General features: G+C 44.5%; 1 protein-coding gene across 1 annotated transcript in view; it reads left to right on the top strand.

Moving 5' to 3' along the window:
- Nucleotides 1-17,010, top strand: part of MICU3 (mitochondrial calcium uptake family member 3) — a 70,072-nt gene that overhangs the window by 24,262 nt on the left and 28,800 nt on the right. Inside the window, 3 exon segments of the mRNA XM_038755076.1 lie at nt 2,580-2,627; nt 5,992-6,074; nt 12,154-12,225. Coding sequence (XP_038611004.1) covers nt 2,580-2,627; nt 5,992-6,074; nt 12,154-12,225 — 203 coding nt within the window.

Raw genomic sequence — 17,010 nt, 5'->3', positions numbered from 1 at the left:
CCACTCAACACTTAAGTTCCCCCCAAACCATTTTTGTTTGTGTTTTCCTGAGTGATCCCTGCGATTTCTTGGCAGCCCACGTGCTGGACGTTCTTTCTGTCGACGGCCTTTTCAGAGTTTATCTCCTGGAACTCTCAGTACAGACAGACAGGTGGTCAGGCAGGACTTCGCGTCCAGAGCAGTGTCCCAGGAGTCTCCATGCTGATGAAGGCGGGAGGGCTTTCACATCTTAATAATATTAATGATAATAATAATTGTGATATTTGTTAAGCTCTTACTATGTGCCAAGCACTGTTCAAAGCACTGGAGTAGATAGAAGGTAATCAGATTGGACACAGCCCCTCTTCCACAGGGGGTTCACAGTCTTGATCCTCATTTAATAATAATAACTGTATTTATTAAGCACTTACTATGTGCAAAGTACTGTTCTAAGCACTGGGGAGGTTACAAGGTGATCAGGTTGTCCCACGGGGGGCTCACAGTCTTAATCTCCATTTGACAGATGAGGGAACTGAGGCACAGAGAAGTGCAGTGACTTGCCCAAAGTCACACAGCTGACAATTGGCTGAGCGGGGATTTGAACCCATGACCTCTGACTCCAAAGCCTGGGCTCTTTCCACTGAGCCACGCTGCTCAGTTACCCATACAGATGTGGTAACTGAGACACAGAAAAGTTAAGTGACTTGCCCAAGATCACACAGCAGACAGGTAGCAGAGCTGGGAGTAGAACCCACATCCTCTGACTCCCGGTCCGTGCTCTTTCCACTAGGCCACACGGCTTCCTTGATGACTCAAGGAGGCGCTTAGTACAGTGCTCTGCACACAGTAAGCGCTCAATAAATACAATTGATGATGACTCATCCCTGCGTACATGCTGACCCACCCTCACCGACAGAGGCTCTTACCAACAGAGGCTCTTCCTTTCCTCATTCATTCATTCATTCAATCATATTTATTGAGCGCTTACTGTGTGCAGAGCACTGTACTAAGCGCTAGGGAAGTACAAGTTGGCAACATATAGAGACGGTCCCTACCCAACAGTGGGCTCACAGTCTAGAAGTGTGAGCTTTTACACACTTTTTCTTGGCTTTACGACTAAGAGCAACAAATATGAAATAGGGGTGGAAGATTACGGACTGTTTATTTGAACTCTTTATTCTAGAAACTTTGGGAATATCTGGAATCTGGGCGTGTGTCCAAGGCTGGGCCGAGATTTAAGTTTGCTCAGCACTCACTTGGGACACCTGTATGAATTCTCCATTTCTACCTTTTGATTCACTAAAGGCAGAATCCCTTCACCAATGAATAGGATTGTATTTGCAACAAAACTTCTGCTTTCACAGCTCCAGCAGAAGCGGAAGAAGTAAAACATTGCTTATAATTATTGCCTGAACTGGGTCCCGTTGGAAGTATCTGAAAAGTTAGTCCAAAACTAACCTTTCCCTCAAAATGGGGGACTATATTATTTTAGATTACATTTCTTATTTTTCATCTTCAAGAAAAATCAGTGATAACTTAGAAACCATTATGTCTGGGGTGATAGCTGTACTCAGAAAAATCTTACATTTTGGTGTGTTTCCCACATCAGACTTCTTCAATAAGACATCAGATTTTCGTTTAAGCTTTCTTTTCATCTTCTCCAGGGCATTTTCCTTGATTAATCTCTTATCACCCCACTCTATTCCTTTAAGCTTTCTTTTCATCTTCTCCAGGGCATTTTCCCTGATTAATCTCTTATCACCCCACTCTATAGCCCCCAAAACTACTGCTTCTACTGCCACTTCAGCACTTGAGTACTCACATCCCAACGTTGCACTTACGTACAAATTTTTGTACTATTACTTTCTCCTCCCTGTAATGGACATTGTTGTTTCCCTCCCCTCACCTCCTCAACCCCCACCCTCAGTAGATTTTAAACTCCTTAAACTACTAACTCTCTTGTACTCTCCCAAGTTTTACCACAATAGGCTTCAGTGAATACTACTGATTGAATTTCTAAAGGACTAAGAAAGAGCTTTGTACTAAATTATATTTTATTTGTTTCTTTTAAAGTTTGTAATCTGGAATTGCTAGAACACTAAGAAGTCATGATGAAAGTTATATCAGTGATAAGGGTACATTTCTATTTTGTTCCTTTGAGGAATTAAAGATAGCTTGGTGTTTTGGGCTCTTTAGACTGTGAGCCCACTGTTGGGTAGGGACTGTCTCTATATGTTGCCAACTTGTACTTCCCAAGCGCTTAGTACAGTGCTTTGCACACAGTAAGCGCTCAATAAATACGATCGATTGATTGATTGATTGACAGATTTGAAGGAGAGTTCATTTTGCTCTCACTTCTGACTCCACCTCTTTTAGCACACATTTTATAACCACTAGGAAATACATTCCTTGTTTTTCTACTTAGAAATAGTTTTTCATTCTTAGATGTTTTTAATAGATAATAATAATAATAATAATTGTATTTAAGCACGTACTATGTTCCAGGCACTGTACTAATCTCTGGAATTATGAAAATAATTGGAAACAATATTCAGTTATGAATCACAGCTAACGTAATTTTGTATTTTGTTTTCCGCTAGGAGTCATTTCTTATACAGAATACCTATTTCTTTTATGTATTTTAACAAGTAAGTATCTGATTTAAATCTATTTCTCTTTGTTATTTTATTCTGACCCTAAGAAAATTTTAAAATTACATCTTTAATGGCTTATCGAGCAGAATTGCTGTCAGACATTTGACCGCGTGACCCAAAGGGGCTACTCGAGATGGGGCCATCAAAATGAAATGCTGCTAGGTCAGTAGGATAGAACACTAAGTTGTTCGATGAACTGTTTTACTGTTTTAAATGGCAAATTCAAACTCCTTTATTAAACTTTATTTTTAAGGAACTGTGTTATTTACTCCGTGTTTTGGGGGCAGTGATGAAATATATCTTTACTGGCCGGGGGGGAATCAGTGTACCTAACAGCCTCAGCGTTGGGGGCGGTCCGGAAGGGGAGTAGAGGGAAGAGGGGAGGGGAAGACAACATTAATTGAGCACTTCTGTCCGAAACCCAGAGCCCTGAGTAAAGGGAGCAGTCAGAGAGGCCAGACTTTTTGTGGGGCTGGGCTCTGGGGACCTGAGGTGGTCTGATTATAAAGGGGGCCATGAGGGGCTTGGGGAAATGAAACCACAGGGTCCAGGGAGACAGTGAAAGGATGAGCTGGTGGAAAATGGTAGGTTACCCGGGAAGAATGAAGCCAGATAGAAACAGAGACAGGGCATAAATGGGCAGGGAGCGAGTGTGAGAGGAAGAGACAGACAGAGCAATCCATAATCTTGGACTTCACACAAATTCTCTGCGGGTTTCAGCTGGTCTAGGGATCCTTTTATTTTAGATTTCCAACTTTTGAAGCTGCGAAAGGTTTCAGGCAAATAAGTACTTCAAAGTGTAGTGTGAAGGGGAAGAGCTCTAGACTTCTCTTGCTACCATGTCTTTAAGTAATAAATAATTATCTTGAGAATTAACCTCCCTTTCTTCTTCATTTTCACCTCAGGCTTGACGTTTCAGTTTGTTTGGGGGTTTTGGTTTTGGTTTTTGCAGCCGGGGGCCAGATATTATTTTTGCATTTATAAAGGATCTTTTTTCAAAGTTTTAAAAAGAATAATTCGGAGTCATATATTGCATTTTTCAATTTGGAGAGTTGTTTCCTAGATTAATTTGAGAGCCAAATCTCAATAATTTGGACAAGTTCACAGTCTAATTTTTTCGTCTCTCAATATGATTTGCTCTAAATCAGGTATCCCACATTTTCCAGGAAACCTTCCCTTGTTAGTTCACAACTGCAACCCAACACTACCTTAGACAATATGTATTTCATATATATCCTCAACACTTAGGTACATAAGTGTGCTTTTGTTGATTTGTGCATTTTATTCCTATTTTCAACTATCCAAAGATTTCATCTTGGTAAATTTGTACTATTTGGGGCTATATCCTTAGATTTCCTCGTACTTTTCCCTATTTGTAAATGATTTTTGCCTCTTTCCCCCATTAAATTGTAAATTCCTCGAGGGCTGAGAAAATTCTCTTGCCACTGGTATACTCTCCCAAGCACTTAGTACGGAACTTACAGAAATGCTCCATAAATACCACTGATTGATTGATGAAGAGTCCATCTTGGGCTCTGTTCGTTGCGCCAGTTACCGTAGCAACACTTCTGCCACTTTTTGCAGGCTTCTTCGAGGATTGAATCACCATTCATTCTGTTGTATTGTACTCTCCCAAGTGCTTAGTACAGTCTCTGCACATAAATACCACTGATTGATTGATTCAGTCATTCGTTCATTCAGCATTATTTCGTGGGCACCCACTGTGGATGTGCCGAGGACTGTACTGGGCCCTAGGGAACATGCAGGAGAAATCCGAGGCACGTTCTCTGCCCTTGAAGAGTTTCCAGTCTAATCTGGGAGTTTTCACCCTCCTCTCCATGGTGTCCTTGCTGCTTTCTCTTCTCTTGTTGTGAGGCAGGGACACTGGGGTTCCCAGAATCACAAAAAGGATCAGCTAGTGGCTCTATGAGCCCAGAAGACAGCAGTTTAGGGAAAGGGTCAAAACGATAAGGGGAGGGGCCTCACCCTGATCAGTGTGGCTACCATTTTGGTTGCCAGTGTTTGTTCCAAATGTTAAGATTTTCTTGATCAGGATAGCCACTGATTTAACTAACCATTATTCAAAGTCTTTAATATTTGTACTTACTTGATTTAGGAATGCTTTTGTCTAGGAAGGCACTAAAATTGCAAACCATTTTCCTCTTGTGCTGCAAATTTGGTATGGGAAAATTACTTTAAATTTACCTTGAAATTCCATTACCTCACCCTTCTAGGTTGTAATCAAGCTTCCTAAATAAAGAGCATAAACATTTCACCGTTTTTCTCTAAAGAAGGATTCTTTTTTACTTAAATTAAAGCAGGTTATCTGTTTTTCTTTTGCTTTCCTTTCTGCAGTTTTTAATAAATACCACAACCAAACAACCAGTGTTTGGCGGGAAATGCAGTAGCACCTTTCTGTGTAGGTTAGGTTGACTACACACTATGGAGAAACTGTCGAGGGCTTTTTTGAAAGTTGGATCTTCAGGATGGAAATAGACCCTGCCCTTTGCCTTGAGCTTTTGGTTTTCCATTTTCATTATCTTTCTGGGGAAAGAAATGGAGGTGGATAGACAAACTGATTCTGACTAGGTTCATTAGCAAGAAGGCCCTTTGAGAAAGTTTGAGCTCAAAAACCTTTAAATCCTGGAAACAGAGCAAGAAGGAGAGATTGGGGATTTGGGAAGCTCTGCTAAGTGCTTAGTACAGTGCTCTGCACACAGTGAGCATTCAATAAATACGACAATGAATGAATGAATGAAGCTGCAAATCCTGTAAGTCTGATTCATATGGGTCGTAATTAGAGTTCTGATAATGTTTCTTACTTGCTCATTGAACCCCTTCAGAAATACTGATGGGAGTCTCTGGCCCCTGGAATCAGTCATAATAACAATAATAATAATAATAATGATAATGTTTGTTCAGCGCTTAGGATGTGTCATGCATGGTGCTAAACTCTGAGGTAGCTAATAATAATAGTGCTGTTTTTTAAGCGCTTGCTATGTGTCAAGCACTGTATTAAACTCTGGTTAGACACAAGGCAACCAGTCCCTGTCCCCCAAGGGGCTCACACTCTAAGGGGAAGGCTTCCGGATGAGCAGACTGATGCACAGGGAAGTCAAGTGAGTTGTCCACTTGCTCTTTCCATTAGATCACCCCTGAGTCCATTCCTCAATCCCAGGGGTTGGGCCCTGGCACCACCCCGAGTTGCTCTTCTCCAACCTAGGGGTGGCCACAGACTCAGATTCCCCTGGGCCCGGAATTAGGCTGACCTGCCACGTGAGCAGGGTCAGAGTTTTTGGTAACTGATTTTAAAACGTGTTTGCCATTGCATTGACATTTTGCATACTTCTTTGGGCAGAGCCTCATGCAGGTTTTAAAATAGCTTTCAACATGTTCGATACCGATGGCAATGAAATGGTGGACAAAAAGGAGTTTTTGGTGGTACGTATACTAACTATTGCTTTTGATTAGTGATTAAATATTTGAAATTATTTTTCCAGCGGCTCTATTTCTGTTTTAATATCCAATGAAGACATGTTACTTTTAAATTCCCTTTGAAAGAGATCATTCCAAATTGTGGATAAACTCTACAAAGCAAGTGTCTTAGCTGAGCAAAAACTGTGAAAGTATGTGATGTAGTTTTTTAAAAGCTCACCAAGCCGAACAGAGAGGTAGTTCTCACATAATGTTCACAAGTGTGGAGCAGATGTTATTACACACACCTGTTTACAAACACAACGGACCTCGCAGTGTAAACAGGAGAATTCCATTCAGACCACAGCTTCCCACTAATCCAGGGCTCTGGCCAAGTTGATTCATCTGAGGGAACCAAGTGCAAGAAGCCCTTAAATCCCAGTCCCAGTCAATCCATGGAATTCATTGAGCACCTACTATTTGCGGAGTACTGTACTAAGTGCTTGGGAGAGTATAATACAACAGAGGTGGAAGGTGTTCCCTGCCCCAGATGAGCTTGCAGTCTAGAAGGGGAGACAGATGTGAATATAAGTCATTTATATAATTTAAAGATAGGTACATAAATGCTGTGGGGTTGAGGGTAGGGTGAAGATCAAATGCCCAAAGGTCACAGATCCAAGAAGGGAGAAGGAGCTGGGGAAAATAGGGCCAAGGACCCTGGCCTCCACACAAAGTCCACCAGCACCTATCCCAGGCCCCCATGTCCCCTCCCTTTAGTACCAAGCACCAACTGTTCTAGACTGTGAGCCCACTGTGGGCAGGGATTGTCTCTCTTTATTGCTGAATTGTACTTTCCAAGCTCTTAGGTCAGTGCTCTGCACACAGTCAGCGCTCAGTAAATATGACTGAATCAATTGAATGAATTCTCAGGTTCAGCTTCCAGGTCCCCTGCTCTAGAATTGAGCAACCCCTTTCTGCCAGAAGATACTGAGTGGCTAGCCTTCCGTCAAGGGCTAGCTCTCCATCTCACAATTACTCCAGGCAACCCATTGCAATGTTTGGGGATGGCACCCAGGTCGATTTGGCTCAATACTGGCATTCTCAAGGGCTTTAGGTCGTAGCCCAGGGAATTCCCGAGTGGCTGAGCTGCCTTGCTAGAGACCCACTGCTCGCTCTGAATTAGCGAGGGGCTAGAAAACGTGTCCTAAACACTGCCATTTCATTGCTAATCCATCAATTGTATTTTTTGAGCACTTAATCTGTACACAGGACTGAAATAAGAACATGGAAGAGTACTATAGAGCTAGTAGACTGGATACCTGCCCTCAAGGAATGAAGAGTCAGTTACAGGTAGAAAGAAGCTACAGAGTTTAAAGCTGTGCACATAAGTGCTGGGCTCTAGGGTGGTGACTACCCAAGAGTTTAGGGGATCCATAACTGCTGATGTGGCAGAGGGAGAGAAATAAGGGAGAGATAGGAGATCAATCAGGGAAGACTTCCTGGAGGTGATGTCATTTTAGAAGAGCTTTGCTGATGGATATGGGCTTTGCAGATGGGGAGAGCAGTGGTCTGCCAGAAGTGAATTCCAGCTGGAGGGAGGGTGAGAGCAACAGGTGAGAAAGAGGCATAGTAAGTAGGTTGGCTTGAAGGGAGTGAAGTGTGAGCTGGGGTACAATGGGAGAGGAGCGAGGATAATGGGGAAAGAAAGCTTGAGTGCCATAAAGCATTAGTCAAGGGTTGCTACTAGTACTACAACCATCCAATCCAAACTCCAGCCTCTCCCAGTGCTTTAAATGGACATGTGGGTAATAATAATAATAATTGTGATATTTGTTAAGTGCTTACTGTGTGTCAAGCCCCATTCTAAGCACTGGAGTAGACAGAAGTTAATCAGGTTGGATACAGTCCCTGTCCCATGTGAGCCTTATAGTCTAAGTAGGAAGGAGAACGGGTATTGAATACCCATTTAACAGTTGAGGAAACTTAAGATCCAGAGAATTGAAGTGACGTGTTCAAGGTCGTGCAGCAAGCAAGTGGCAGAGCCAAGATTAGAACCCAGGTCCTTCGACTCCCAGGCTTGTGCTTTCCCCCCCAGACCACATTGCTCCCTGTGGGAGGATCGTACCTTCTCTAGAGGAATGACAACTAAGATTGGGTGCTTGCAAATGGTGGAGTGGATCTCCTGGGCAACCAGCCCGGAGTCATGGACAGTAGGTGGGGAATGCCTGGTTCAGCTCCTGGAACAACCGGTGGAAAGCCTGGGCTCTTTGGGCCTGGACTTAGCTGCAGGACCTGAGTCCGGCCCCCCGCGAACTGAGTTGAACGGCGGAGCAGCCAGCGGTCTGCCAGGGTTGGACGCCAGCATTCCCAGCTGTCCCCTACCCAGGTGAAGAGCGAGCCCTCCCTCCTGCAGCCAGCCATTGGGCAGCTCCTGGACACGGCGGGCTCTTTCTCCCCTTGCTCTGGGTCAGCCAAGGAAGGGGGACCATGCCGGGGGCAGAGGAGGCTCTTCTTCCACCTCCCAGGCCCGATGCAGAGAGTGAATCAGGTACTGTACGGGCTGCTTGGGAAGTCACAGACTTTCACCAACCCATCGCTCTAATACCCACCTATTTCTCCTCTTTCCCAGCAGTCTCTCAAGAGGAACTCTTCCCCCCCACTTTCAAGTTTTCCCTGGCTTCCTGTGCCTCTTTCCAACTGTAAGCTCACTGGGGGCAGTGTTTATTGTTATATTCTACATTCCCAAGCGCTTAGTTCAGTGCTCAGCACACAGTAAGAGCTCAATGAATACAATTGAATTAATCTCCTCTCATCTCCCAAAACTATTTGCTTCCATCCACCTCCCCTCTCTCGCTACTATCTTCCACCACTTATTCTCTGATGTCCCCTCTGCTAAAGTCTCCCCTGTTTTGAAATGGCCTTCTCTAGATCCCATGGGGCCCTCCAGCCTCCTTCCATTCCTGATCTAACTCTCTGAAAGGATTGTATGCACCTGCTGTCTTCACTGCCTCTCCACCAACTCTCTTGATGCCCCTCCCTTTCAGATTTTTCCCTTTTTTACTCCAGAGACCCCCACCTCCAAGGCTACCAATGTCCTCCATCTAACCAGTCCAAGGGACTATCTACTCTGCCACAGACCGCCTTGACCTTTCAGAAGCTTTTGACCTTGTGGACAAGTGTGGCTGTGCCCTTGGTCTTGCCAACCTCGTTCTCTCCTTGTTCTGCTACATTACTTGATATAGGACCACCCCTTCCCAGTCTGATTCACTCCCAAGACTCTGTTCTTCTCGCCCTGAATTTGTTCTCTCATCCCTGTCGTGGCTTCCATTACCGCTCTGTGGCAGCGATGACCTACAGAGCGACCTCACCACCCCACTATTCAGTTTCACAATTTCTTCAAGCCTTCAGGATACCTCATCATCATCAGTAGTATTTATTGCGTGCCTACCATGTGCAAAGCACTGTACTAGAAGCAGCGGGGCTTAGTGGGAAAGAGCCCGGGCTTTGGAGTCAGAGGTCAAGGGTTCGAATCCTGCCTTCGCCAACTGTCAGCTGTGTGACATTGGGCAAGTCACTTCACTTCTTGGGCCTCAGTTCCCTCATCTGTAAAATGGGGATTAAGACTGTGAACCCCCCTATGGGACAACCTGATCACCTTGTAACCTCCCCAGTGCTTAGAACAGTGCTTTGCGCAGAGTAAGTGCTTAATAAATGCCATTATTATTATTATTACCAAGAACTTGGGAGAGCACAGTACAACAAAGTTGGTAGACGTGCAATGAATTTGCAGTCTAGAGGGGGAGACAGACATTAATATAAATAAATAATTTATGATACATGGTTTATTTGCTGGGGCCTCAAACTCAACATGTCTAAAACAAATTCTTTTATCTTTTTCCCTCACCCCACTCGTCCTCCTAACTTTCCCGTATCTGTTGACCGCAAAAACCACCTTCTCTGACTCAGAACGCAGAACTACCTTGGCATCATCCTTAACCTCTCCTTATCTTCTCACTCTCACATACAGTCAGTCGTTAGTTCCTGCCAGTTCTTCCTTCCTCTGCAACATTTCCTGGATCCCAGGCAGTAGCCACCCTAGTCCCAACTCTTGTCATTCAGCATCTTGAAGCAGCGTGGACAGAGCACAGACTTGAGAGTTAGAGGACCTGGCTCCGTCACTTTACTGCTGTGTGAATTTAGGCAAATGACTTCTCTGTGACACAGTTTCATCATCGGTAAAATGGAGATTCAGTACCTGTTCTCTCTATTTAAATGTGAGCCCCATGTTGGACTCTATCCAGCCTGATTATCTTATCTTTCCCAGCACTTAGTACAGTTCTTGGCCCATAGTAAGTGCATAACAAATGCAATAATAATAATAATGATAGCAATAATCGTTATCTGCAGCTCAGATCATCTTATAAAAATATTGATTGGCACACATCTCTCCTCCCATTTCCCTCTGCATTAGGCAGAAACTCCTTAGCGATTGGTTTCAGGACTGCCCACCAGCTTTCCCCATGTGTATATATATATGTATATATGTATACAAGTATATATGTATATATGTTTGTACATATTTATTACTCTATTTTAATTGTACATATCTATTCTATTTATTTTATTTTGTTAGTATGTTTGGTTTTGTTCTCTGTCTCCCCCTTTTAGACTGTGAGCCCACTGTTGGGTAGGGACTGTCTCTATATGTTGCCAACTTGTACTTCCCAAGCGCTTAGTACAGTGCTCTGCACACAGTAAGTGCTCAATAAATACAATTGATTGATTGATGTCACCTCTCACCTCCCTTTACCCACTCCACCCTGCAGTGCACTCTTTGCCTCTCCCAAGCTCAGTTCCAAAACCTACTCCGTTCATGATTCTCCTGCCCCTGACCTCATGGTCACACTGTCCCCTCTGCCTAGAACTCCCTTCCCATCCAAATCTGTTAGACCAGAAATATCCACATCTTTAAAGCCTTCCTAAAAGCCCACTTCCTCTCAGAAAGATGTCCCCGATTCAGCCCCACTGCCCCAAGCTGGGTCTTCCAACAGATGCCTTGAGCAGTTTGCATTTGTACCCAATCTTAGCCCTTATTTAGATTGATTTGGTAGTTTTTGTCTAACTGTTTTCCCCTTTTAGATTCTAATTCCTTGAGGGTGGGGAAATATGTCTTTTATTATTCTTGCACTCTCCCAAGCATTTGGTCGAGTGCACTGTTCACAGAAGTGCTCAATGAATAGCACTTTACATTTTGAGCATTTTATTCTGAATTCACATGACATTTTAGACTGTAAGGCCACTGTTGGGTAGGGACCGTCTCTATATGTTGCCAACTTGTACTTCCCAAGTGCTTAGTACAGTGCTCTGCACACAGTAAGCACTCAATAAATACGAATGATTGATTGATTTTCTTTTCCTCGATCCTAGGAAAAATATTAACCTGGAATTTGATCATAATCTCATACGTGCCCAAACCACACCTAAAAGCCATAGATGTAATTGAGATGGTGCTTCTGAATGTTTGTCAATTATAGTAGCCAATAGGGGAATCTTGGAGGGCTAAGAAAGAGGGAGAACAGGTATTTTATCCCCATTTAAAGATGAGGAAGCAGATGAGGAAGATAGAGAAGCAGCGTGGCTCAGTGGAAAGAGCCCAGGCTTTGGAGTCAGAGGTCATGGGTTCAAATCCCAGCTCCGCCACTTGTCAGCTATGTGACTTTGGGCAAGTCACTTAACTTCTCTGTGCCTCAGTTCACTAATCTGTAAAATGGGGATTAAGACTGTGAGCCCCCCGTGGGACAACCTGATCACCTTGTAACCTCCCCAGTGCTTAGAACAGTGCTTTGCATGTAGTAAGTGCTTAATAAATGTCATTATTATGAGGAAGCTAAGGCACAGGAAAGTTAAATTACCTGCCCAAAGTCCCTCAGCAGGAAAGTGGTGGAGTCGGGACTAGAAACCGGGTCTCCTGACTTCCTGCCCCAGCTCTTTTCACTAGACCATACTGCCTCCCCGAGCTCCTTCTTTGGGCCATGCCTAAGGACAATTTGTCTTTGATATTTTAATTTCAGATCGACTAACTCAGAAATTATTGCTTATTTTTCAGCTTCAAGAGATATTTAGGAAGAAAAATGAGAAGAGAGAGACAAAAGGAGATGAGGAAAAACGGGCAAAGCTGGTAAGACTGATTGCAATTTTTGTGGGGCGGGGTGGGATTCTTCCTTTACCGGCTCTTTTAAGCAAGGAGGGGAGGTTCATGCTCCTTCTCTGCCTTCCCGGGCCATTCCCTCATGTCTACTTGCTCCTTGCTGTGTCTTAGGAGCAGCTGCAGGGTATAATCTATCAATTGGTGGCACCGATTGACCACTTACTGTGTTCAGAGCACTGAACCAAGTGCTTGGGGACTACGATATGAAGGAGTTGGTAGACATGATCCCTGGCCACAAGGAGCAGGGAGTATCAGTGCCAAGCACTCACTAAGCGCATGAAATAATCTGTTGATTGATTGAAGTTCCTGGCTCCCCACTGCCTTGGGAGGCTTTGCAAGGGCTCTGGCCCAGGCCCTCTGCTTTCCAGAGGGAGAGGGGCAAGCCCAGCCCAGCTCGACTGGGGACTTTCCTCTTCACCCAGACTTGAAGACTCGGGTTAATTGACAGTGATGTTATCGTCCACCAATTCATCTTCATCTCCTCCTCTGTGGGAGTCCGCGGGGGAAGCCTAATGGAAGCCTGATACCGTTTTGTGTAAATATGAAGGTGGATCACAGTGTTTTCCTGGAGCTGTCCAATTGTTAATTTTATGCCTTGGCCAGATGTAAATACAAGAAGGATAATCGGCTCCCCTTGGAGTCTGGGCTGTGGGAGTTCCTCTGCCAAGGTGAATGTCCTCAGCTAGGCACCACAGATGAAAACTCAACGAGCCATTTCTTTCCAATTTCCTAATTAGCCTCCTTTCAACATACAGAACCTCATTACTGTTGTTTATGTTGCCAATCTTCCAAATTGCTCCAAGGAGTCTGTGGAACTGGTTCCCAAGATGTTGATGTGGAAAACGGGCCCACATCACACCAATTGGAAGGGAATGAAGCTAAAGACGGCCTGCCTTTGTATTTGTAGTAGTAATAATAGTAGTTATTCCATTCACTAAGCCCTTACTATGTGGCAAGCATTAGGGTAGGTACAAGATTATCAAATTGAAAACAGTCCCTGTCCTACATGGGGCTCACGGGGCTCACAGCCTATCTTATCTCCAGTTTACATATGAGAAAACTCCTAGCTCAGAGAGGTTAAGTGGCTTGCCTAAGGCCAGAGAGCAGGCCAGTGGCAGAGCTAGGACTAAAGCCAGGAGGCAGCATGGCCTAGAAGAAAGAACTGAAGACCCATTTTCTAGTCCTACTTCTGTCACTGGCCTGCTTAGTAAGTCACTGTGCCTCAGTTTCCTCATCTGTAAAATGGGAATAAAATAATTGTTCTTAATAAATAATAATAATTTAGGTATTTGTTAAGCGCTTACTGTGTGCCGAGCACTGTTCTAAGCTCTGGGGGAGATACAAGGTAATCAGGTTGTCCCACGTGGGGCTCACAGTCTTAATCCCCATTTTCCAGATGAGGTAACTGAGGCACAGAGAAGTTAAGTGACTTGCCCAAAGTCACACAGCTGACAAGTGGCGGAGCTGAGATTAGAACCCATGACCTCTGACTCCCAAGCTTGCGGTCTTTCCACTGAGCCACACTGCTTCTCTTTTAGATTGTTCTTCCCTTTTAGATTGTGAGCCACATGTGGGGCAGGGGACGGAGTCTGATCTGATTATTTTGTATCTTAGCAGGGCACGTGGCAGGGAGGAAGCAATTAATACCATTATTATTATTATTATTATTATTATTATTATTATTATTATTATTATTATCATTAGAATCAGGGTCTCCCGGTTCCATGCTTCCAGGCAATTCTTCAACTAGTAGACTTTTTTACCATTACATAAATTAAAACTAATTTTTCAGCAGAAATTGATCTGTTAGGCTCAGGCAAATGGTGAATAGAAAAAGCTTGGGCATCAGCACTAGGAAGTGGTAGGTTTCTTCTTGATCTGTTTCACTGTGTCTCCCTCGCCCATATCTTTGATTGTGAAAGAAGCCAGAGGGCTCCAAGGACAAAAAAGGGGCAGTAGTTGGGGGGAGCAGAGAGGATGGGGTGGAAGAGGGCAAACGGGTGTCAAACTGGGACACCACACAGAGCTCGTGGCTTGAGTTCTGAACAATGTGGCCCAAGGCAGGGAGGTGAAAAGCGGCATGGCTCAGTGGGAAGAGCCCGGGCTTTGGAGTCAGAGGTCATGGGTTCGAATCCCGGCTCTGCCACATGTCTGCTGTGTGACCTTGGGCAAGTCACTTCACTTCTCTGAGCCTCAGTGACCTCATCTGTAAAATGGGGATGAAGACTGTGAGCCCCACGTGGGACAACCTGATCACCTTGTATCCCCCCAGCGCTTAGAACAGTGCTTTGCACATAGTAAGCGCTCAATAAATACGATCGAATGAAGTGAAACATACCAACTTCCCTCCAGCCCCGGTCATGGCTACAAAGGCCCCCCCCCAAGAGAGCCAAGTTGAGGGGAGGTGACACCTGCCAGGAGCATCCCCCCTTTTGGTGGGATTTTTCCAATCAAAATAGCCCCAAGCAGAACTTGAAGAAGGTAGGGAGGGTGAAGAGTCTATTCTCTATGCTCCTAGAGTACACTGTTGGGACCCCTAGACCTGTGGGTCAGAGAATTAGTTTCACCACGTGGCAGAAAAGGTTTTCGTGGCTAAAGACAAAATGTCAGAAAGCTGACCCACTGCGTGGCAGCAAGCAGCAGGGCCAGGAGGATGGGAAATTAAAGCCCAGGGCCCGGTTCCGCCTCATACTGTAACACCCTGTGGTTGGCTCGGCTGCAGAGTGCTGTGTGTCGTTCTGGTTGCCAGAGTTTTGAAAAGACAAGGCAGGCCTTGAGGCAGACTTCTGGAGGGATCGGGGCTGGAGAAGCTACCAACTGAGAAGGGAGTAAAAAGGTCAAGTGTTTTTCAGTCTGGAAAGATCTCAACTGAAGCAACACATATGACTGCATCTTACAAAGTTGTGAACCGGGTGGGCAGGGGAAGCGCAGAATTGGTGTCCTTACATCCCCAAAGGCAGGGATGAGGTGGAGGGAAGTTTGAGACTGACAGAAGTCAATGTTTCTTCCCAAAGTGGGAGGAAGGATGGGGATTTTCTTATCTCAGGGAGTTGTGCAGGCAGAAATGAGCATTACATTCAAGAAGGATTAAATTCAATTCCTAGATGAGAGGTACATAAAGGGGTTTCTAAAGGGAAAAAGGGTTCTAGACCCAAGAAGGGTTAGGAGATGAATGGATGCCTGTCCATGAAGGGTTAAGGTGCACACACCCCTGCCCAGTACCCAGACCCTTGAGGAGGGCCAGAGGACAACCATCCCACCCACCATTCCTCTGAGCTGCCTCAGGGCTCCCATCAGAGGAGAGATGCTGCTTGAGGCCTTACAGATTTGATCTTATTCAAAAACTGCAGGAGATGTAATGATAATGATAATAATAATAATAATAATAATAATAATAATAATTGTGGTATTTGTTTAGTGTTTACTATGTGCCAAGCACTGTTCTAAGCACTGGGGTAGATACAGGGTAATCAGGTTGTCCCACGTGGAGCTCACACTTTTAATCCCCATTTTCCAGATGAGGTAACTGAGGCCCAGAGAAGTGAAGTGACTTGCCCAAGGTCACACAGCGGACAAGTGGCAGAGCTGGGATTAGAACCCACGTCTTCTGACTCCCAAGCCCGTGCCCTTCCCACTAAGCCACGCTACTTCTCTGCACATCTCTGCACTCTATCTTCCTTCTTTACAAAAGGGTGAAAATGTCAGAAATGTCCAAGTGAATTTAACTCGTGGCATATCCAAGATTTTCAGAATCATCATTCAACATTTTAGGTTTTGAGCCCCCAAGGGACAGGAATTGGGCCTAATTCTCAACTGTGTATTTTTTCACAGCACTTAGTATAGTGCTCTGCCCATAGTAAGTGCTTAATAAATACTACCACTACTAATACTAGTAGTGGTATTTATTTAGTCTTACTATGTGCCAAGCACTGTACAAAGCACTGGAGTAGATACAAGATAATCGGGGCCCAGATAGGACTCGCAGCCTAGACGGGAGGGAGAACAGGTTTTGAATCCCTATTTTGCAGATGAGGGGACTGAGGTACAGAGAAGTTAAGTGATTTGCCCAAGGTCACACAGCAGGTACAGCACCACTGTAAAACAATGGGGTAAATGCAAGATAATTGGATTGGACAAAGTCCGTGTCCCACTTGGGGCTCACAGTCTAAATACCCACTTTACAGATGAGGGAAGTGACTTGCCAAGTGACAGCAGACAAGTGGAGAAGCAGGATTAGAACCCATGATGTTCTGACTCCCAGCCCCGTGCTTTATCCACTAGGCCATGCTGCTTCTTAACTGCTTGGGTGATGTGACAAGGATGGAAAATACAATGTGGGTTGACAGATTTGGCAGAGAAGGCTTGCTGGATGAGATATCGTAGCTGTAGGGCTTTGGAGTTGGGGAGAGTAGTGACCTGTCAGATGTGAAAGAGAAGTTCCAGTCAGGAGGGGGGGAATGAACAAAAGTCAATGGCGAGAGAGATGAGAATGAAGAATAGTGAGATGTTAGTATTAGTACTTTTTTAATGGCATATGTTAAGTGCTTATTGTGTGCACTTAACATACTTATTATGTGCACTTATTGTGTGCACTTAAGTGCTGGAGTAGATACAAGTTAATCAGTGCAGGGTCTGGCTCATAATAAGCACTTAATAAATATCTGTAATTTATTTATTTATATCGATGTCTGTCTTCCCCTCTAGATTGTAAGCCATTTGTGGGCAGGGAATGTGTCTGTTTGTTTTGTTGTCTGT

This window comes from Tachyglossus aculeatus, chromosome 12 (genome assembly GCF_015852505.1).
Source record: "Tachyglossus aculeatus isolate mTacAcu1 chromosome 12, mTacAcu1.pri, whole genome shotgun sequence".
Taxonomy (NCBI): Eukaryota; Metazoa; Chordata; class Mammalia; order Monotremata; family Tachyglossidae; genus Tachyglossus; species Tachyglossus aculeatus.
The sequence above is the reverse complement of the archived record's forward strand: the minus strand, read 5'-3'. Positions and strand labels throughout refer to the sequence as shown.